At 40.9% G+C, this 24211-nt stretch overlaps 1 protein-coding gene across 9 annotated transcripts in view; it reads left to right on the forward strand.

Moving 5' to 3' along the window:
* prdm16 (PR domain containing 16) overlaps window positions 1–24211 on the forward strand; it is a 177406-nt gene that overhangs the window by 88881 nt on the left and 64314 nt on the right. For 8 of the 9 annotated variants that reach the window (XM_034876098.1, XM_034876104.1, XM_034876096.1 and 5 more), the window contains exon 3: window positions 5746–5796. In XM_034876098.1, the coding sequence (XP_034731989.1) occupies window positions 5746–5796 (51 nt within the window). The remainder of the gene's footprint in view (window positions 1–5745; window positions 5797–24211) is intronic. The other variant, XM_034876097.1, reaches the window with a different exon arrangement.

Raw genomic sequence — 24211 nt, forward strand, 5'->3', positions numbered from 1 at the left:
CCTCCCTTTGGATTCCTCTTCCTCGTTTCTTCATGAAAGTGAGCTTATTTCCCAAGGTTTGTTTGCGGACTAAGTGCAAACTTCACCTTGAAACATTAGTTTGTTACAAAGAAATTACTTCAAACCCTGCAACTGTCAGATGTATGAATACAAATATCTAATCTGCTCATTTGTACCAATCGTGTGTGGCACCTAAACCCACACATGTCTATGCAAGACTTCTGAATCATCCAGGACATTGAAATGATGAGACAAGCCTGTCCGGAGTATATGCACACCTTAGCAGGATATTTCACTATGGCATTTTCTTCATAAGTCAAACAAAGAATCTTAGGGTACATGGGGTCAGTGCTCGTTCTGTAAATAACAGCCATTTCTATTTGACAAGTGGCCATAACTTTTCAGAGTCGCACAATAGTTCTGAGTGTTTGCCTTCCAAATCTAACCTTTGTGCGCTAAGCTCTATCTCACCAACAGTTCTCAGTTCCGTCACAGGCCGCACCCTGCATAGACCCATCTGTATGTAGGGTTGGGTAACAGTGTTAGCTTTAGCGTGGTGTGATATGTGTAATCTGATCTTTCTTTCAGACAACGGCATCTCATACATTCCTTTGGCATCAGTTTCTTTTGCTTTTACCAATTAACTGTATCATTTTCTCACAAATAACTTCACAGAAAAATGGAGATGGAGATAAGGAACCAAACACTGATTATATTCATAATTACCTTCTCTATCAACTAAGACAGAGAAAGATAGAGAGCAAAAGAGAAAAAGCTTTCTATCAGCCTTCCCCTTGATGTTTGCCTTGGCCAGTGTACCTCAAGTCTTCCACTTATAAAAGTCATTATGAATATGTTTTATCTGATGGATACCCATTTCCCTGCTATTTGGCAGTGCAAATATCTACCCTGTTTCTTCCTGTCCTGCCTTAGTGTCCCCACCTCCCTGCTTAAGCTCTGTGAGCAGCCTCATTGTTGAGGCATGTTTTTAAGAAGTCGTAGCTCTGGTCTTGTTTTGGGTCAGCTGTCCAGGCCCTATCTTTGGGAAGTCCTGAAATAGCCCCATTTTACACCCTTTTAAAGAACAAGCGGAGAAAGGACTTGGAACTACAACCAGGCACCATGTGACTCAATGCTAAAAAGCAGACTGAATCAGACGTGTATCCTTAGTCAAACAGTCACTGGCAGGAACACGTAAAAGGTTCGTTATCAGGGAGTTTAAATGATAGCAAGAGACCTTAGAGAAAAACACTGGAGTTTGCATATCCTTATTTATTTTTCTCCTTTTTTGGAGCTTTGATTGTTAAGTGCTCCGATCAGATTTGGCAGTATCTGGGAGTCAGAGGAGTCACATCCATTTGTTTAGATCATGTCTGACATGATGGTTGGGTGCTATTTTAAAGTCTCCAGCAATGAAAAACAGAGCCTCTCCTTTCATTTTTCTTTCTTGCTCTCTGACACAAATACACTTTCTCTGCAGTTTATTATTTAACACGGCCCACAGTGAAAGACTGCTTCCTCTCCCATCTATACGTCAATAAGATCAATAACCCATCCAGGGCTCTGCCACCACAATGATATCCTGTCAATGTGCCAAAAAGCAGCAAAAGGTCCCAATAAATGCGTAGCAAAACTTTCAATTTGTGGCTTTCTTGGTGTGGCTCTTGCAGCCAATGGGTTGTCAGTCAGGGCCCTGGTTCAAAAAAGCCCTGAGGTTTTGATTGCTGTTGGTTCTTTTTGGAAACTTGTGGCTTTGTGACATCCACCGCCATCCATTGGGCTGTGTTGCTGTATTGCTTCATATTATCCAGAGTTGTGGAGAATTGTTTTTGGCAACAGAATGCTAACATTTTCCTACGGCTCAAACCTCCAAGTAAGGTCCTCTTCTTCTCCTCGCGCCTAACGATGATGATGAATAAGCTTTGTAAGGTCCTACTCTAGTTGCTATGGCTACTTACTCAACCTTCTCATCGGTGTGACTAGAAGTCATGATATGTGGGTCAGTCTATAAAGGTTTGACTCGAGTTGTACATGCAAAAACACCATATGCGCTTCATGGGCCCTATGCAGAAAACCCTCATGGGACATTGTCTTCTGTTTTTTCTTGTTAAATGAGTTCTGGAAATAAACTGAGAGGTGTTTTGCTCCATCATGTCTTTTAGGCTGTGACAGGTCTTGGAAAAACAATGAGGCAGTCCACTCACTGAGTGTCTCTCCCCACGCCGTGTTTTCTTTGTCCGTTGGGTCATCATAGCATGTCAATATGAATGGTGCTAAAGTGGTGTTGAAAAACTCCTGACTCTGTCCAATAACAAAAGCTGTGCACACCACAGACACTGTGAGACACACACACACACAGTTACATACACAAACACACATTTACGCACACCCCTAATGAGGGTCTGGACAACTCTTGGGGAAAGGATTCTGCAGGTGGCTGCACTTTCATCAAACCACGACTAGATTTGTTTATTTTTGAGGTCATATAAGCCAGAGAGAGGAGTTTGTGTGCCCAGACACACTTACACACACTTGCTAATTACCCTCACTTCAGTGTTTTCTCTTTTCCATAAGACATATTGACATGTCAGCATTCAGCAGGGTAGATACAGAACAAATGGACAATTTTACCTCTTTCTGTGTAGTGGAAAATCCGTCCCTCTCAACATAGACCAGTCTCTATTTAGGCCTGTCTCACCAACCAACAGTAAAAGTCACTTTGAGATGATGGTGACACGAGCAATAAATCATAGCACCGCCAGTCAGTGGCCAATCACATTTTCCTTCTTTAATTAATAGCTTATTTATTTGCTTGACAGGGTCCTGCTGCAAGGCTAGGCTATTCTCTCTGTGTGTGTGTGTGTGTGTGTGTGTGTGTGTGCGCAACTCGGTATGCAAGTGTTGAAAGAGAACCTCAACCTGCCTTTATGTTACAGTTGTTGTCATCATTGCACAAGCCCTTGCTTTTCACCCATGGAAACCCTTTTCACTAAGATCTTTTAACAAAAAACAAACACAAAGATAACCTCCTTGGGTAACTTTTTAACAGGCAAACAATTAGGATTACAATTACATAGAATTCAAAGCCAGGAAGCTTTATAATTAGCATTTTCCTGACAGTCAGCTCAGTGTTTCTGGGCCCAAAACAGAGGATTGGATGATAGAAAGCATGCACCATCCCGACCCCCCACCTGAAGCTGAAAGACATTAAGGCATCAGTAAAAACCACTCATGTCTGCTTTCGTGTCTTCTACAGTTTTAGGTTACTCTTGCACAATTTGATACACACATATATTTACACTTGGCATGTAGCTGAATAGATACAGGGGGGAAAGTCCAGAAATTGTCGTATAGTTGTTGAACGCCTGGTAGCATTTTAGACGACGTAGCCAAGCTGTTGGTTTTGTAAACTATTGCAGCTGGTCTAGTGCATTACAAGAAAGGGGAAGTCCTTTCTTTCTCTCTCTCTCTTTCTCTCTCTCTCTCTCTTTCTCTCTCTCTCGCTCTTTCTCCCTCTCTTTCTCTCTCTATCTGTCTCCCTCTATTTCACTTTCTACGTTGCCATGTTTAAAAAGTTGACAAGCACACTCTTACTAACAGAGTAGATACGTTAACTTAATTTGTCTTTCTTTCTACTAAATAGTTTGTAATTGGCCTCTTTTGTTTGTTCAAGCCAGCACTTTCCAATCTGTGGCTATTTTTTTTTTTTTTACAAAAAAATACAACCATTTATCTTGTTCTGAGAAATACATACACATACGCATCCTCACAAGACGCTGCACAGAGTCGAGAGTTCTCATCTACTGATAAATTAAACTCTGCAGCCACTAAACAGACATTTTAAACATGAGTTGCAAATAGATCAAATGTTCCTGCACACTTTTAATCACTTGTATTCACTTACTCTTTGGTCACTTAACTGTCAGGAGTTTCTCATCCCTATGAACCTGATTCAAACTTAAAATGCTGTGAAAACTGTGAATTTAGAGTCATGAACACACGCTAGGATTTGATATAAAATGTATAGAGTTTCATAAAAACCGAAAAAGCTGACCAAACTCCATAGTTTTTTCTTCATTCATAATTGACATACAATCCGATTTTGGTGAAACTTACTCTACATCCCCACTCTATTTGCACATCTTCTTTAAAATAAAATTATTATCTTTAAAATAAGGGTGCTACAGTTAAAAGTCAAAAAGATGTGACAAATTTGAAGGACCATGAGGGACATGGCGTCTTTTGTTGGGAATGGCATGTTGTTGTGTTGTTTGAAACGGATTTTAGGAACAGGATGCTTCTGTAAAGCTTTAGATGATGTGTAAGTGGCCGAGAACACTGTTGTAAGTATCTGTGGTGTAATTGCTCCCATTTGCTGAGGCTGAGAAACAGATCCCTTGACAGCTTAATGTACGAAAGCACTTCGTATGGCACACCAGTGCACACATGGCTCATGTGGTTCACTGTTGAGTTAGAGGAGAGAAAGAAGAATTGAGAGTGAACTTCTATGTGCTACTATGATTTCAGATAACTATTTTTTTTATTTTACTGTGAAGTAATTAGCCTTACTGAGAAACAAATGGACACTTTTATCTAGTGGCACGTGAGGGCCCACATCCAGAAGCTCATACACCCAATTCATAATAACCTCCTGTAAATTGAGGCCTTGTATAGAAAGTTGCACAAAAGAACTTGTTGTATGTCAGAATTGACAGAAAGGCTCCACAGTTTCCATGGCAGATTCCACAGCAGATAAATGTCTCTTTCCCAATCACGGTGGGCTAGGCTGATTTAGGAAATAACAAACTTTAATATGTCAGCTCTAATGTAAAGGCAGCCAGTCTTGTCACAACACCCACACAACACACCTACTATGAAAGGGCAGATAGGGAGGATAGGGAGCAGGAAAAGGGAGGCTCAGATATGCCGTGTGTCTGTGCTTGAGGAAGTTTTATAGGCCTAATTTCACTTGAACTCAGTGACGTACCACACTGGTCCCCCACCCCACCTGAAAGTGCTCTGAAAACAGTCTGCATCTCTTCTTTGATCCTCAGTTCCCATCAATGGGCTTCAGAAAGGCAGAGAAAGAGACAGACAGACGGAGAGAGACTCTGGGTTTCAATTATATGTGAAATGCTCCCTCATTGCAGCACAGCAGCCCCATCTCTTCATCATTCCCCCACTTCCTTCATTTCCTCTGGCAGACACTGGGAGCATTCTACCCATCTGCCCCCAGTAAATATTGCTTGAAGGCTTAATTATACACACACACACACACACTTACAGACAGAGTCTCAGCAAAATTTCCTGCAACGCTGAAGCGGAGAATTAACGTCAAACGTGGGGCATTCATTGCTTAGTCTGTGTGTGTGTGTGTGTGTGTGTGTGTGTGTGTGTGTGTGTGTGTGTGGTGTTATGATTGCTTGTGTGTGTGTGTTTTTATGACCTCTCAGTCCATTATTATATCCCTCTGGTCAGATTTCTAACCTAGAGGGTCTGTGTGATGAACTGTGAACGCCCTTTGTGTCACAACCCATGGCAGAAGAGGTCTTGTGAAGCGCAGAAATCAGTACTGTCTTTCAATGCTTTAATAAATAGTTTTATTTATTTTTTCTCAATCAAATCAAATGTTGTTTCCTCCCTTTTTTACTTTTGTTTTTATGAGATATTTGTGTGGGTTTTTATTATTTTTTATTTTCATTAAGCACTTTACCAATGTATACATTTTTGTTTGTGTTTTCTCAGCAGATGATGAATGACCATGATGAAGCCTCCCCTGACAGCTGCATCAAAAAGGTAGGAGAATTACACCTTTTTATGTTATTTTACGTAACCTTGCTGTTTCTGTAGCACCGCCGTGCATGACAACTATCCCGCTGGGTTACCTATACATCAGAGGTATTGAACGTAATTATGAGGGTGAAGTTATAAAGAGGCAGTTTATCAGTTTATAGCAAACATAAAAAGCAGGACAACTATTCTTCATTTGTATGTCTGTATTTGTAAGACAATGTATGTTTACTCTCAACTCCTCTGGCTCTGCTCAAGCACACACACACCAAATATCTTCAAACATGCATGCATATCATCAAACATTTGTTCCATATTTCTAGTGCACAGAAAAACATAATCTGCATGTTCTGATTGGTGCATTTTTTCAAATAGCTATATTAATATAATACAATATTTTTTATTAGTGTTCAGTTTTCTTCCTACAGAAGGTTCAGCAAAGCACACCAAGGCTTGAACGAAAAGGGTCATCTTTTCCTAAACTGGAGTCATTTGCAGGAGTTTCACTAACTTATAAGCCCTTCTTATCAAAGAACAGAAAGCCTCTCTTCACTCAGACAAAAACACTGACACATGAACACACACTGTGATCGACACGTCTCATTGACCAGTCACTGACCACTTTATGAGGTGATACATTTATTGAAGAGGCTGGGCAGTTTGCTTTTACGGCCAGTGTCACCGGGTCAAGAAAGGACAGCGAGAGAGTTCATGCCCATCTAATGGTCCATGAAAGAACAATGGCTGCAGCAGATTGGACCATCTTTCTGGGAATAACTAAAGCCATGCAGGCGTAGCTCAAAGTCAAGTCAGTGGCAGGGTTGTTGAATCCTAAGTCAATGGTTAAAAATGGGACAGCATTACAGTATGTGTTTTTTTTTTTTTAATCAGATTTGAGTTTTAGAGGAGCAATTCATATTTCCGGTATGGCACTAGTGTTTTCAAACGCCACTATTGGCAGTGTTTTTTTTAAATTCCAAAATTGATTGACTGACCTTGCAGTGCAATAGCAATACGACGCAATAATGGTTGAAATATGAGCCTTAAATAAAAACTTTTGTTTACAATTCGTAAGTGGACTTTGATTAATGTTGGTTGACAGAACAGAGTTTAAAACATCTATTATGTCACATGAGTGGTGTTCATCATGGATTTAGCTATCAAAGAAATTGAAGCTGACATTTGGGATTTGCCGCCAAAGTTTGTGTGCCTTTCGTCTTATCTTACATGACAGGGCGGTCAAAACATCGGTAGCAGAAGTAATGGTGGACTACTTTTCAACACATAATCCAGCTCCCCTTAATACAAGCAGTGTGCAAGAGGAAATGCCTCATGAGCAACCTTGGAAAGACGTATTTTCCTCATAATGTCCTTCGGTGTAATTTACAATTATGCCCAATTTGGCCCTTAGAAAATGTCCTTATTTGCATTTCAGGTTAAGGGTCTTGTTGCTGTACCCTCTATAAACAGGCAGGCATGCAAATAACAGACTGACTGGTTGATTTGAAATCCTACATTAGTCAATGAGCTTATTTTAAGAGTTGACCGCAGGTGGTTTGGGTTGGTCCCTGTTCCCCACATGTTCGTACAGTGTGGAAAAACCTAGACGTTTTTTTTAAACTACCTAACCGCCTTCCACATGAGAGTAGCCCACGCACTTGACTCTGCATGCACACACATTTATACACTTCCATGTACAAAGACACATACACACGTGCATGCACTGATAGGAGCTTACAGTTGCAATACACACACACGATATGACAGAACACAGACATACAGTATGCGTACCTACGATATATAAAATCCAAACGCGCACACACACATACTGGCCACATCGCATTATGCAGAGTGTGAGTTGCGGTGGGCCATCATCGGGCGGTGGCAGACCACATGCCTGTTATGAATATGAATGAAATTATGCATGAGCCATTCCTTATGACATGACTCATTCATCCACATCGTGCAGTCACATGCACTCAGTCACACACACACATGTACATAAACATTGACTTCTCCTTTTTCCACCATGTCATTACCATCGCTATGCTTGATTAAGGCAGAATGTTAATTGAGTTGTAGCTTGTGAATAAACTAGTTCACTGCTGTAAGGTGTGTGTGTTTGCACGACTGCTGAGTTATTAGTTCTTGTTGTTGCCCGATACTTTACAAAATAAACAGATGTTGTTTTGTTTATATCTGTTATACTACATATTTTATATGGAGCAAAATATAAGTACAGTGCACAATATTGAATCAATGTAAAGTATATTTCAGCCACTATTGTCACAGATTAATTTCATATTGGCATTCTGACTACTCCTTTACAAAGCAGGAAGAACACATGGATGGGTTAATGGATGAGATGCATAAGCAGTTAGTTACTTCATGAATATGTGTCCACTTCATAACTTATACCACACAAACCATATGTTTGACACAATAGTATTACAATTGGTACTCAAAAGACAGATTTTTTCGTGGACTTGTTCCAGACACAGTGTAGATACACTGTACAGAAAGTCAATTTAAGTGTGATAAAAAAGGATATTCTCTATGATAAACATATTTTAAGAGAAAAATCATATATATTACTAATATAGTAACCTTATACTTTTTCAAACTGTACGAAACCAGTTTCAAAACCAGAAACGCAGGTTCTTTCTACTTTGCCGAGACAGTAAGGAGTGTTAAGGCAAGTGGGGGGTACTGGTAGAGTCGGGGTTAAGGCAAGAGATAAAACGGAAGCAAAGATGTTATTGTAGCTTCTCCCATCCACTTACTGAAAGCTGCCCAGAGCTTACAGCTGTGTGTGTGTGTGTGTGCGTGCGTGCGTGCGTGTGTGTGCGCGCGCGCGGGGTTTAAGGTCTAGGAATCATATCCAGCACTTGCTTAGACATTGATCAAGCCATATTGGCTTACACACATGCATCTCCACACCCCGCCCACAGACAGAAAATAAAAAATAGTTGTGTTATCAGAATTCCCTCTCTACTTACTTCATCCATCCTCTTCCACTTATTTCATACCTTGCCGGCTCTCTCTCTGCACACGGCACGGTGTTGTTGGAGCTATAGATTGCTATCAGGGGCTATTGGGGATAGGATCAGGGATTGTTTGGTTTGGTCTAGTCCAGCCATACAAAACAGGACTATCTGTCTGTTTAGCTGTCTAGGCCCTGCTTAGGTATGTTCTCATTCACACACTGCACATACATTTATGTCTGTGTGTGTGTGTAGAAGTTAATAGGATATCTAAGGACTGGACTTTCTTTTTGGATTCCTTGGATTTAAAAGTGGTGGCCTGATAGGGAACAGGGGAAAGAAGGCAGTCTATGCTCGGTGTGTGTGTTTTGTGTGTGCGTGTTAATCCCCATCTTCAGAAGAGCGCCGCTGTCCATCCCGACGTGTGTAAACACTCCAGCAGATCAGATGGCAGATAATGACTTCCAGATAGACACCCTCCATTCAACCAGCAGAGAAAATCAATGGGCACTGATTGCTTTTTTCCCAAGACGATCATCTCTCCCTGAAGGCTACTATCTATCTCTCTCTTATTCTATCTCTCTCTCTATCAATTTCTCTGTCTCTCTCTCGCTCTCTTCAAGCTATTCATTCACCTCTCAATACCACTGAGATTGAATCAATTCCTGCTGCTTTTCACAGGGGATTTACTGTGAAAAGATACAGCGAAATATCTCTTTAAGACGATCAAGTCTCTGTGTCACTCTTTCTGAGTGAAGTTCTACATGTCTTTCTTTATTTATGACAAAGATGTGCTTTCATGTTCTTTTAGACAAACTCAAGCACCAGTTGTTGTTCCATAAGCAAAGTATGCAGTAAATGTGTGTTTTAGTTGGAACATTAGTTGCAAATAGGAAAATGATAGGGGTTGATATGAACTCTGACCTATAAGTAGATTTTTCCAACTCCTTGTTGAAAGACTAGGGAGCCAAATGGGGGTCAGCTGCAGTTGTGAGTTGATGAGTGTGTGTCCCATATCAAGCTGGGGAATTGAATTTCTAAATATCCGGGCTAAATGACCCTAAATATATGAGGGCTATTATATGGACAGAGGGAGGCTCATGGGTCACAGAAGTGATCCAGTGCTCCGGGCCATAGTTTACCCCCTGCCAGCAGCACCACACTCCCCATCTCTCCCCCGCTTAAATAGGCTCATGATTGATTGATAATTATGATAATTTGTTTGAAATGATTATCTGGATATTATAATCACTGCCACCCCAGTACACCACGGGTGCAAGTCATTTGTCATAATGCTGAACGTCACAAATGCCCCCTGGTTACAGTGTGTGTGCGTGCGTGTGTGCGTGCTTGTGTTTGGAGGTGCGCGTGGCACAGATGCTATGCATGGATGTATGGATGGATGTACCGAAATATCCTAATCGACAACCATTTTAATAATTGTGTCATTGTTATTTATTAAGCGAACATTGACATTTATATCTGGTTTGGACCACTGGTCAGACAAAATAAGCAATTTGAAAACCTCACTTGGGCTCTGGGACATTGCGAGGAATAGTTTTCATTTTTTTCACACGCTTCAAAAAAAATAATTGAGGGATTAATCGTCATTGAAAATAATAGATAGGTAAGACAGATGAATACACAGAAAGGTTTGTCTACACAGTGAGAAAGACAGACTTTATCTGTATGATGTACTTCATGTCGGCTCTTGAAAACATACAAACTGTTGTATGATCAGGAAGTTCCAAAACATCTTCTTGTCATTCTCAGCCAGTGAGCAAACACAACGTAGCTCCAATCATCCTGTCTTCTCTGTCATCTGAAGGAAAAGAAGGGGAGGAGTGTGTGTTCACGTGTGTATTGGGCAGTTGCAGGAATAATATTTGCGGTTTTTGCTTCGCCCTAAGATGACTTAATGATGATATGGGTCCTTTTTTTCTGCTAGGCAGGGTTACGTTTTAATGGGCCCTGAGTGACATGTTTTCCTTTGGCTCCCTAACCTTCCCCCCCCCCCAAACAGTACCACCAGCACCACCGTCACCACCATCATCCTCCCTTCAAAATATACATCGCCAAATCCAGCACTGGGTCAGGTCAGACGAGGAAAAAAGGTGGTTTGAAACCAAAGGAAGACAGGACTGAGCGTCCATGTAGTGTTTGTGTGCATACAGATAGATAAATATGCGTTGACTAAGTTCACTTGGTCGAAATCATGTATGTTGGGGAATGTTTGGATCCTAAGGCAGGATAATCTTTTAAAACATACCCCATGCTTAAAGAAGAAATGGAAAATGAACACTTTTTGTAGCTTGTTCCTTTGCAGAGAATGGATGAATGTCAATGGCAACAAAGATCCATTGCAAAACACACCTGCAAATCTGCTGTTGATCCGATGTTCCGAACACTCAACATTTGCACACAGCAAAGTTAAATACACCCCTTCCATTTAATGCTATTGCATCTCCATAGATCGAAGGATTAGGTGTACTATTGAACAATTTATTGTTAAATTAATTATTGATTATTTTTGATTATGCTGCAGGAATGGTTGGAAAGGTTTCTATTGACATTTTGACCATTTTCAGGAGGTTAAAAGCTTTTCGGTGCCAACTTTCAGGCTTAGAAGTGCAGAGTAATTGATACTTATAAGATAGTTTTTTGGTGGAATATTCCTGTAATGTTTTCATAATCATTTGTTACATTGATTATAGATAACCAAGTCATCTGTCGAGACTTTGTTGGCAGATAGCATTGATCTGTGGAAGGTCATGTGGTCTGGACAAAGTCAGGGTTGTTGGAGAGGAGGTGGGGAGTAGGAGGAGAGGTGAATACAGAAAGAAATGGTCTTTCTCTCTCTGTCTGTCTTGTTTGTGGGAACTGTCCCAGCTATGGTCACTGCAGAATGCTGTCATTATGCCTTGTGAGGAGCATGCACTCAAAGGCCACTGCTCTGTGTCACTGTGTTCATGTATGTATGTGTGTGTGTGTGTGTGTGTGTGTGTGTGTGTGTGTGTGCCACTTTTGACTTGCAGTGGCACTTTTATCTTGTGTGTTTTTGTGTGTGGGCCCTGACTGACGCATCTCTGTTGTTATCGCCGATCAAAACCCGGCGTCACAATGGAGTGAAGCGCTGGGAGAGGAATTCAAGTGGGAACGAAAGAAAAAAAAAAAGAGTGGAACAGATAGAGAGAGACAGAGCAAGTGGGTGGAGGAGAAGCACGAGGTAATCGGAGGCACTTTCACATCAGCTGGCTCCCTGACCTTGCTGTCTCTTTCTCTCCTTCTCTTTCTTTTCTTATGCCTTTCACTCTCTCCATCCATCTCTCATTCCCTCTCTTGCAGTCTTTGTCTCTCCATAATCTCTCTCCAAGTGGCCATTCCAACACATTCTCAGGGGTCACCCAACAAAAGGAGGAGGGCGATAGTCTGACAGTTGCGGGAGCTGTCATACTCATACATACACACTCACTCTCACACACACACACGCACACACACGCACACACACGCACACATTTATTTTTACTATATGTAAGAGGACATTCTGTTTCATCTGGGTTAATTTTGTTGTTAAGTATAATACTTTGGATGCACTGTTATTTTAATTTGCAGTTCCTGTCAAAGACAGACTAACTGTAGATGAAGAATTGTCATACTGAAATATTTCAATCCAGAAAGTGTGCTTTCTGGGCTCACCATTCCAGTAGAGGCACAAACAGTTGCTTCAATAAACCACAATTCAGTGCAGTCACAGGCTAAAAAATCATTCAAACTCTTCATCCCTCCTGGGATGCATTAAACGTTCCAAACTGATGCTAATTTTCCTTTAACCCTTATGCTTTCCTAAACCTAATCCCAATGTTCTGATGTTTATCCTTAACACAAATACATCACAGTGTCTGAGGTGGATACATATTCTTTGAACTCTTTTTTTTGAATAAAGGGCCAAATGAATGGACATTATGAATGCTTTTCTCATGACCTTACCACTTTATTGGTAAAATGTCCCCACTTTGGAGTATCTTTGTCATCTGTCACGGCCATAATGGACATTTGTCACTCTTACGCTTCAAAAATAGACACAAAAAACACACACTAACACACACATACACACTTGTCTGTCAAGAAAGCAGTGAGTCCATTAAGGCAGACAGAGTGAATGCAGAAGGCCGGTTGGTCAAGCGTTTGTGATAATAACATGACGACCCGCATGGCGTTGCCACGGAGACTTAGAAGCCAGGGAGTGGCAGAGAACAGAGAGTTGTGTGGTCCTGCTCTTCAAAAATATTTTCACGTGTCAGACAAGGATCTCCCTTCATCTGTTCGTGAGAACGGCTGCGTGCATTTAAAACTCCACATCGTAAGGGGGAGTACTTCTTTTGTGTTAGAAGAGTCCTTGTCACACTGTTTAACACGTTTAACTTTTAATGTCAATTGAAGTGGTTGCGACTAAGGATGTCTTATCTTTATATTTTACGCAGCTCATAATACCTCACAAAATACTTTCACTGTTCGTGCTTTGAGGATAGCTATGGACAGAGGATAGACATCAAACTACCAGAGAAAGAGATAGCCTGGGAGATGGGTTGGTGTTAACACAACACAGTATCTGTAGATAGACGGGCAAAAGACAAAGTTTAAGCAGTCAGTAAAGATGGAAACACTCAGAGGGCAAGAGACAGCCGGAGGCAGGGGGATGGGGGGCATGACAGGAAAGGAATGCCAGAATGCCCAAGAGAGGCAAGAACTGCCAGCCCAGTCCCAGACACAGCTCGTCTGGGGAAGAGAGAAAGAGAGTGGGGGAAAGAGGCTGGCCCAGCCAACACAAGGTCATGTGAAAAAAGATCCCCCCTTTCTTCACCGAACCACCTACCCATCCATCCATCTATCCATCCCCATGTCCATGCATCACTCTGCCCCCTTGAATATTTAAGGTAGTCAAAACATTTGAAAGTTTTTCCTAAAGAAGAAAAAAGGAAGAGAATAGGAGGGACGAGATCGGACTCAGGGCGAGATGAAAGAAAAGGATGAGGCAATGGCAGGAGACAGTGGAAGTGTGTCTGGTCGTGACAGGTCTTCGGGGAGCTTTTAGCCACAGAGTGGTAAGTGAAGCATGCCGTGTGTTGAGGCTGCTCTGGTTAACTCTCTTCATACTTCAAACAAGGGCCTCTGACACACACATACACATGAGTATATTTCTGCTCAATTGTCCATTTAGTAAGCCCCAGATAGTGTCTGGAATGTTTTTTACAAATCCATCACCTTTCAGTAATATCACCCAAAACTAGAATTTAATAACATGGCCTTGTAATTTGAGAGTAATACAAAAAGCTCAGTTATTTTGTAATTCAGTGAAATCCAGGACCCTTGGTGTGCTCTTCAAGATTTTGGGCTCACATTAATTTACCAAATCTCATTCCGGAGAACTATTTTTGTTGTTCATAGTTTGCACTTTGTGGCTGGTTGACTGCAGAATGGTGATATTTCTAGCGTGTTTTTTTCTATAAAGGTATGGGGCTGCAGTGAAGGTATAAGAGGCAAACACTCCTGACAGCTTGTAATGCAATCAGTGGATTGTTGACAAAAACTGCTTTTGTTCTGAGCTAGCTTTGAAATTGTGATCTAGAAGATAATATAGTAGTATGATATAGGTTTCTATAGTACTTAGTTTAAACAATGAATCATATAATATTGATGCATTCATTAGTTGACAGTATCTGTACCTGTTGCTGCTAATTAGGATAATCCACCCTCAAACGCATTCTGAAAACAAGGGATTCTGTTCTCTCTATCCCGACTTCATCCTTTATCCTCACTTCCTTCACTCCCCCCCTCCTTCCATCCCTCTCTCCAATCTTGGTTGAACAGTATGGTCTTTGACTGAGTCTTAATCTTCATTACAGGGCATTAGTCCGCTGGGGAGGCCCTGTCTCGTCTCCCTACAGCGCAGCCTGGCACTGTCCCGCTAGGGACGTCCCGCAACGGCACAGCACAGACACACTGCCAACCCCCCTCGCCCTCCCACCAGCTTCACCTTGGTCACCCCTTCGCTCAAATGAACTGTTAAATAAACGGCAGGCCTTAATCCACATGAAGGAGCCAGGGTGGAGGTGGTGGAGTAAGTGGCAAGGCTGGTCAGGAGAAACAATAGAGCTAGCCCTGGATGCCTCCATTTAAAGCAACCATCAATCATACTCACCATGAGATTTCACTTTTCTTATTTCATTGGAGGTAGATTTTATCATTGATGACTAAATCTCAGAGAATCAGAGTGACAGTAATCTGAGGCATGTGGCTCAGCACTCATATGCAGTGTGTGAGCATGGCCTAGTGTCTGATGATGCGTGTGTGTGTGTGTGTGTGTCCGTATGTCTGTGTGTGTACGCATTTTCCATAAGAGGTAAATGACATTCAGACTATTTTACATAGCTCTAGTTTCCATTTCTGCATTTGGCTTTTAACTGTCTTATGGCTTGCTGTCTCATTTACTGTAATACTCATCAAAACAAAATTCTCACACACACATTATAATCTCCCTCTCAGGTGGAAGTACACGTACATTTTTTAACAAACAGAAAAAAACATGCACACACAGCTGCATCAGCGTAACATACTTTCGCTGAGTACGCCAACAAGGACAGTTGACTTGCTGTGAATTAGATAATTAAGGAGGATGGCTAATTGAGTAAACAAGCATCAGGCCTGTCACCCCTAATTAAGTGATTACAAGGAAGAGCACTCTCAGCCGGCACAGCGCTAATTAACACATACAGAAACAAACGCATAGACACGTGTGAGGACAAGGAGAATTATCTGTTCGAGAAACAATGATTATGCCGAGTGGGGGATCCCAGGAGAGGCAGGCAATGACCCGCACACACACACTCACACAAACACATTAGGCATCATCCCGAGAGAGGGGTTTTCTGTGTCTTAGTACTAATGCATAGTGGATAATCCTTTTATTCAGCTAGCAACATTGAAAGTAATGGGAACCGTTTACTGCAGGCACATAGACTGACCTGCACTCTGCTCACACAAACCCTCACAAACAATGCATGTGGCCTGGGCACTGAAGGAGAGGGCAAGCTAACAACATTACTGAGATGTTGGGCAAAGGCTCAATTTAAATGCATTACACCCCCTTTCTTTTTTAGTGGTGGTTATTGTCTCAAGCAATAGACTTGCACAGAAAAATTCTATACCCATATGTAATAATCCAATCAAATATTTGTATTCATTTACATATTTTGTTGTGCTTCTTCAATCCCTTTCGGTAATACCGATACCAATTTCGTTTTTCTCACACTCTATGGGAATACACTATACACTGGAAGTGAACCCCCGCTCTTATCTCAGCTGTGACATTTCAGATCGAGATGCTCATATAATGGTATTATCATAGAGAGTGTTTCCCTGGGGAGAATTATCCAGAACATTAAGCAGGGAGTCAAAGTGATTATTTTGCCCCAATTCTCCTTGGGGAATATAGTAGCATGTATTTGACATGATTTATTCTAATATAAACTATATCTAGTCAAATATTTATTTGGATTTTAATGGCTTTGCTCAGTGAAAAGGGATTGAAACTGTACCAAATTCAAAATGAGTTCTTTGGGTCCAACTGCTAGATTTAATTTTACACAAAAAGAGATTATTACATGTTTTCATAACTCATTTTCAATCATCTGTTTTTCCTTAATGCATCAGGTCAGATGTAATATTTTTCCTGAGTGTACAGGATTTTCACAGCAGAGCACAAAAGCAGATCAGCTTGGCTTAAAATCGACTTACAATGGGGAAAAAAATGCATTAATTAAGAATCGCTCCAGGGATGAAGTCTAATTATTTTTGGAGCAGAAAAGATTTTCCACATTGGTCAGGACAACTGTGGTGTGGTGTTATCTGCTAACAATAAAGCCAGTCTTTCTACTCCGCTCCACCTTTGTGAGGCTGATTTAAGATCCCCAGCTAATGGGCATACCTGCCTGACAAACATGACTTCTTAGCAGGTGACTCCTGTCAAGTTTGTCTGAAATAACAGGTAAATGAATTAGCAATAAAATGGACTTAGGGGTAACAGGCAGGGGGGCCCATTATTACCGCTCATAATCACTAAAGAGATGCCATTCACTTGCCTTAAGACGGCAGCATTTTTTACCGCTTGCTGGCCACCGGCCCCCTCAGAGCCACAACACATTTCTAATGGAAGGCTCACTGCTTGAGCTCCAACCTCCCGAAAGCCCCCAACCATTTCTTTCTTTCGCTCTCTTTTCTCTCCTCCACCCACACCCCTCTCCTCACCCTCCCCATTTCTCTCCTGTAAGATTATCAGTTTTGATTACCGCCGGCAACAGGCTCTTACCAGCGGTCGGAAGCGGCATCTCACAGACCTGAAAGGCCCTCAGCAGGTTGCAAGAAGCTTTTGAAATTATGGGGCTGGGCTCAGAGGGAAAGTGCTCTGCGTGCTGCTTCGCGGCCATTTAATCAACTCCTGACTTTTGATAATGGCTAATTACAGTAGCACCTGCCCACATGGTTAAAGGGCGGAACAGATTTAATGAGAGAAAGGGAGGAAAGAGACAGCAAGAAAGAGACAAGAAAATGAAAGAGAGCGAGGAGTAAAGAAGGATAGAGAATGTAGGTTATTATCGTCATGTCTTGCTGATTGGGGACAATGATTCTATAAACCCAGGGATGCATTTGTGTGCCACCAACTCTTTCTTAGATACAGCACATCATTGACACGTGCGGTACAGAGAGGAATTACCTTCTGTAGCCCAGTTAACAAATAAATCTTTTATATGCATAGAAATAGTTCATAAATCAACCAAATTAATTTATAATTAATAACAACATTTAATTGCTCTTATGTCACTCCTTCAAATTATCAGTCTATCTCTGTCTCCCTCTCCACATCTCCAGGGAGGCAGTTAGAGAGATAGTGAGCGAAGAGGAATGGGGCTATTAAAGGGACAATTTGATAGTTCACACACCGTGTCTGGCGTCCTAAAACAAGATGTGCTTGATAGAGCACACCTAAACACCCCACCGAACACACACACACACACACACACACACACACACACACACACACACACACACACACACACACACACACACACACACACACACACACACACACACACACACACACACAAGCGCTTGTGGGGAAGTATTTCCCCATAGACATCCTCAGTGTGACAGTACCATAAACTGGCAATTTATCAAAGTGTCCCCCCAGTACACGCACATACAAAGGCTCACACACGCACACACACACACACACACACACACACACACACACACAGACACACACACACATACATTAAGAGTTGTGGGTGATATGGAAAAAATCAAATATCACAATATTTTTTACCAAATACCTTGATATCGATACAGCAACGATATTTTAGTATTGGTGCTTTCACAAAATAATTACACAATAAGATTTTTGATAAATAATCATCAGTAATGTGGATATATTGACTAAGTGGGAAAAGGCAAATAATAGTTAAACAGTTACAACAGTCTGGTAAGGTCAGAAAATGACAGAACTTAACTGTAATGCAGTCTTAGAAAACCAGGAAAAGACACCTACAATATCCAAAATCTAAGACAATATCTAGTCTCATATCACAATATTGATATAATTTTGATATATTGCCCAGCCCTAGAGTATTGTCTAAGTATTGGGAAAAGCAGTGTGGTTGTAGAAAATTGTCATTTGTTCATATAGTGCATATCTACTGGAACTTTGCATCTTTTCTTATTCCTCTACCAGTTGACCGTGAAGCTGAGATCAGTTGTCAGTTAGTGATATCACTATATTATAATTGTTCCTGATGATAATGTGTTATTGTTGTCCAGATTAAATTTTGTAAGCATTTTTTTTTAACTAAGTATTTGTTTTACACGTGCAACGAGTTTTTTTATACTATGCTTATTCCCTGTAATTTAATGGACACAGTATGTGTTTGTGTGTCTATGAAGCTGATGCCTTTTATTAGTAGCTGCAAAAATTCTGAGGCTTGATTAATGCAGAGCCCCTACTGTTCTTTATGGCACATGGGTCAATATTAATAATAGAAGAGATATTCATAGACATGTGGGGGGGGGGGGGGGGCTCTCACTATGCTATATCAGTTGAAGATTTAAAAGCCTCCTTAAACAAAGTCTCTCTTACTCTTCGTATCGTTCTCTCTCTCTCTTCTGTTTCTTTATCTTTTTCTGTATTTTTTCCCCATCAATCTTTCAGCTAGTTAGACAAAGGAGAGGCAGCATGGGAAATGAGAGCTCACTATCCTATTGATTTGTCACAAAGGCATTTTTACTTTTATTTTATTTTCATTTTTTTTAAATATTTTTGTAGATGAGCCTGTAGGTAATATAGCACCCAGCACATAAGAAAATACAGCACAGCATCTTTTTGTAATTTCTTTCTTCATTGTTACAGCTTCTATCCCAGTCAGCCAAATTAGCCATGCAGGCGGGTTTGCAGCAGCTCATTGAAGCCCTTTTTATTGCTGGTCTATGTTTCAGGGGGCACTCTGTGTCAGTAATCAGGATATGGGGGTTATCCTGGCTGACCTATGTATTGAGCCCTCTAACGCAACCATTTCCAGTGCTAACCCAAGTTAAAAGCACAGACTCTCACTGAGAAAGAAAGAGAGCCACTGGGCTTTTGCCTTTAAACGACATGGAAGGCCAGGGATGAACTGGCAACCTTTCTGACCTGGCATCAAATGTTTGAATAAATGTTCTTTGAATTTTTCAGAGGCAGAGTCAATACAGTAAATGTGGAGAGTCTACAAAACAAGTAAGTCTTGTGACAGAGAAATTACATTATTTATGAGCTTTCTAAAAGGGATAGAAAAGCATATTTTCAGTAGTTTTCATAAGTACTGTTTCTTCTGTAGAAAGAAGTTTAAATGAACACTCTTCACGTGTGGACTATCCAGAGTAACAAGGACAGTGATACTGGAAAGATACATGGCTGTTGAATTTATTAATATGTCATTCATCAAAGCTGTGAACGTCACAAATTTAGGGTTCCGTTTGTCAAAACCTGGAAGTAAACCCAACCATCTGCTATAGATAGAACTAGATAGCACTAGTGGTGAAGTGAGAAAAGGTTTTTTCTTTTTCCTTTCTGGGTGAAGCGACCCTTAAACATGTCATTTATTGTATTATTCTGCTGGTAACCCGACCCTTGACCTTGTTAAAAGTAAAGTTTTCCAAAATGTCCATCAGTGTTATCAAGCAAAAAAGATCAAGACAGCTGCTGAGGGAGAGAACAAGATGGCAGTTGATTGTTTTCCAAAAGAATTAGCTTGGCCTGACCCTCTTGAGCCGAGTCATCTTTTCAATGGCTGACACTTTATTTGTTTTGTCCCTATAACAACAGAATCTCCCGAGCACCGCAGCGCCCATTCACCCTTGTATTGTCACATACAACTAGACTCACTTTTCCTCTCCTTGTCTTTGTGGCGTGGAAAAAAAAAGCCCCAGGCTTTTAACACAATCACAGGAGGCAATGCAGAGGTATGTGTGTGCTGTGATAAGACAGAGCGATGGGAGACAGATATGGGAAGGGCAGCGGTCACGCACGCATACACATAGAAACACATACACACTGGCACAGCGAGTGCCCAGAGAACAGATTCAGGATATTATGTTGAAGTTATTAGTGCTTAAAAAGATGACTCAACCAGGAAATATATTATTAATGTTTAAATATATATTTGATCAAAGATAATGAGTGACAGGGGAGACAAAGGGTTAATAAACACAACTTTCTCTTGGCACAGTGTGTGTATGTGTGTGTGTCCTGTTTGTGAATGCAGAGACTTTACTTAAATGTCCAGCTGTGTGCAGGCGCCCCCTATTGCTTATTACCTTTCACTTTCCTCTCTGCAGAAAGCAAACATAAGAAAAGTTACAAATGTGTACGCAACGACACATGGGCTTCCATAAATGCATGTAGCATCAGTCATCTCATATAACATATTACAGATCATACATTGATCAGATCTGACATGCTGGGTCATCCTTATCAATAGATTTTATAGTAAAAAAAAAAGTGCTTAGCTTTCATGATCTTATATTAGCTCCCCACAACACTTCCCTTTCCTGCGCGCGCGCGCACACACACACACACACACACACACACACGCACGCACACACACACACACGCGCACACACACACACACACACACACACACACACACACATACATACACATACATAATTCTCACCCATCAATCCCAACATGACCCTGTTTCAAATTCATTAACAAGGCTTCAAAACTTGCCGACACAGCATTCACCCGAAGCAAAATAAATTCCTGCGCCGGAGGAAAGAGAGTACCTGTGCGTGTGTGGTGCGTGTAAATTATAGCTGTGCCGTGTCTTCCACTGCGGAGTGTAGCGAGGAATCTGTTTGGACAACTGCTGAATGTTTGAGTTCCCCCACAGCGCCTTGGAAAGCCATGCAGCCGCTGTATCTTTTACAAATTAGCGTGCATCGTCTACCAAGCACTTTTTCTTATCCCCAGCCTAAGCCCTGTCTGCCCACCGCAGGACAGCTCTGGGTGTGTTTAGGGTTATAGGGGTTTTGAGGAGAGGAGAGAATAAGCAAGATAATAGACATGATTATGTTTAATAGTTTTCATACTGTATATTAGTACACAGTTACAATTGTTTTATGAGAATGATAACTGCCTCTCAAATGCTGACAATGACATTCAGGCATTGCACTACAAACTTGAGTAATTATGAACGATGGTTATGTTTCATAGTAAGACATTGTTGCAGTCACAGGAAAAGTAAACTTTTCAGGAACTAAGAAATACAGACAGATTTGTAAGGTCTTTGAACCAATATTTACTGTCATGAGTTGTTTTTATGCAAACATCTAATCAGTTACTACAATAATGCATGAACTCTATCCCTATATTTTAGCTACATCCTATGTTAATGCACATTGCCATACATACTACAAACATTAGCAAAGCCAGTTAGAAAAAGAAAAAAAAGAAAAACAAATTACATTGTGCAAGACAGACAATTGCAAAAAGAAAAGAAAAGTACGTTACTTTATTATTATTACTAACGTTATTACAAACGTGTTACTATAGACCAGGGGTGGGCAATTATTTGTCCCAAAGGGCCACATGAGAAACAGGGACTGTTGTGGAGGGCTGGACTAATAGGCTAAACTCAATTCTGCTCAATTTTAAATTTTATCTCTTTATAATAAGCAGTAAATTGTAAGATCTTTGATAAGCTGCGGATTGGTAAGGGCACAAATGTTATGATAAGTACATGAAAAAAGTGAAGTAGACATAATACAAAATGCAATTATGTCACTATTTAATCAATGTCCATGAATGTAATTGTGAGTTCAATGTTCAAAGATGTGCATCTTTTTTTCCATTTTTCAAAGAACAGCATTCAATTAACTTTACAAGGTGCTATTACTATTTTGTTTGTTGTCTAAATACAGAATTAGCTTTTTTTTAAACTTTTTTCATAGAACATGGAAAAAGAAGAAGACATAGTACAAAATGCAAACATTATGTCACTATTTTGCATTTCATGTGCAAATAAGCCCTTGTTTGGTGTTTAGTTCATTCATTAGTGCACTGCAGTCACATCAACAGCAAATGCAAGATCAGCCATCCAGTTTATATCTGAGGGCTCTGGGATGTCTTTTATATCACAAAACTCTTGAATCTCTGCTCTCAGGTCCCATACTCATTTAAGCACCTTGCCCAGTTTTAGCGCTGACTTACACAACACCTGCTGATAGAATACAATACAAAAATGCCGATTTCAGTTCTGAGTTCACTTCAATCATCTTGCATCCGCTTCTCAAGTCCGGCAATTTTTCCTGTCAGATTCGGACAACCATCAGTTGTAACACATGCCAGTTTGTTCCATTTAAGGTCCCATTTTTTAATAAAAAATATGCATTTACCTCAGTGAGCAAATTACTCCCCGCCGTCTTTCATTGACCGCATTGCTGCCAGATCCTTCGTTATCGCGAAGTCTTTCGTTATCCCACGTACAAAAATGTGTAACCTGGCTGTGAGTCCACTTAACACTCAATTAATAAACTCCCCTCCAGAAAATGGCTTACTGTTTTTGCCTCGACCCTAACTGTACAACGCTTGGTAAAAAAGCCTTGCTGCTTTTGCAGTTTAACTAGCAAAGCTTCAGATGTCTGTCAGTCAATCTGTTGTATTTCTCTGCGTGTTTAGCCAGTAGTAGTAGTTGTGATTCAAGTTATAATCCTTCCACACATTGATCTGTTCTCCGCAAACAAAGCGCATAGCTTTACCGTTGACTTCAGTAAATAAATACTTGGAAGTCCATGTTTGGTTAAAAACCCAGTGCTCTGTATAGACCTTTCTTTCTTCCCCATGAGCTGACATTTGTGAGGGATAACCTCCTCAAAGATGTCCAGAAATGACTCTTTCATGTCCATGTTAACGTTTCGTGAACTCAATTTGCGGCTTGCAGACAAATCGCAGTTCCTCTTCTTTTACTTATTTTTAATTGCAACTTGCAACCAGAGAAGAAGACGTTCGCACAAAAAGTTAAAAAAAAAACAGTCCTCTTCAAAGAAAAACAATGCAGTTGTATATCATGCATGATGTACACCTATTTACGTTAAATAACTTCTTGCCAACTTCCCATTGACCTCACGCAGGCCGGTTAGGGCCGCCCAAAGGGCCGGATGTGTCCCGCCGGTTGTACAATGCCCAGGTCTGCTATAGACGAAGCTACACCATCGTGTCAAGTTCTTTCCATCTGCTGTCAGTTGTAAATATCCATCTGTGTCTGGTTAGCAGCACTGCTAAGGGCTACAGTAGGAAAAGGTGGGAGATATTTGATGGAGAAGGTTAAAGCTAGTCATGTGGGGAGTTTAGCTGCTACACAGAGCGATGTTTTTACTACTGATTTATGATGTAAAAGCATTTGGGCTGGGGAAGCAATGGAAGAGAATCCATTTGTAAGTCAAATAGTCGATTTGATGATGTTGTGTGGAGAGAAGGTATAAGTGTGTGTGTGTGTGTGTGTGTGTGTATGTGTGTGTTTGTGTGTGTGTGTAGTAAATAATGTAATTGTCTGCTACTTTAAAAACACAAGTTCTCTACTATCAACTGCTTCCAATGGTCAAGCTCGTTTTTTAAGGAGAATAAGAAAATAGCCAGTCCATCTTAAAGAGGCCAGCGTCCTAAAAAAAGCCCCAGTATTTGACAACAGAAGTGGCAAAGCTCCGATTTTGTGAGCCTACACAAAACCGCATAGAATGTACCTTACTTTCTCCTTTCCTGTTTTGTTATGCGTGTCTCCTCTCCTCATGATGTAGCGTGTCATATAGTATTAGGTGGTCCAGGGTTGAGGAGGAAATCCTCAGGGCCGAGTTGA

The sequence above is a fragment of the Etheostoma cragini genome, chromosome 7 (assembly GCF_013103735.1).
Source record: "Etheostoma cragini isolate CJK2018 chromosome 7, CSU_Ecrag_1.0, whole genome shotgun sequence".
Lineage (NCBI taxonomy): Eukaryota > Metazoa > Chordata > Actinopteri > Perciformes > Percidae > Etheostoma > Etheostoma cragini.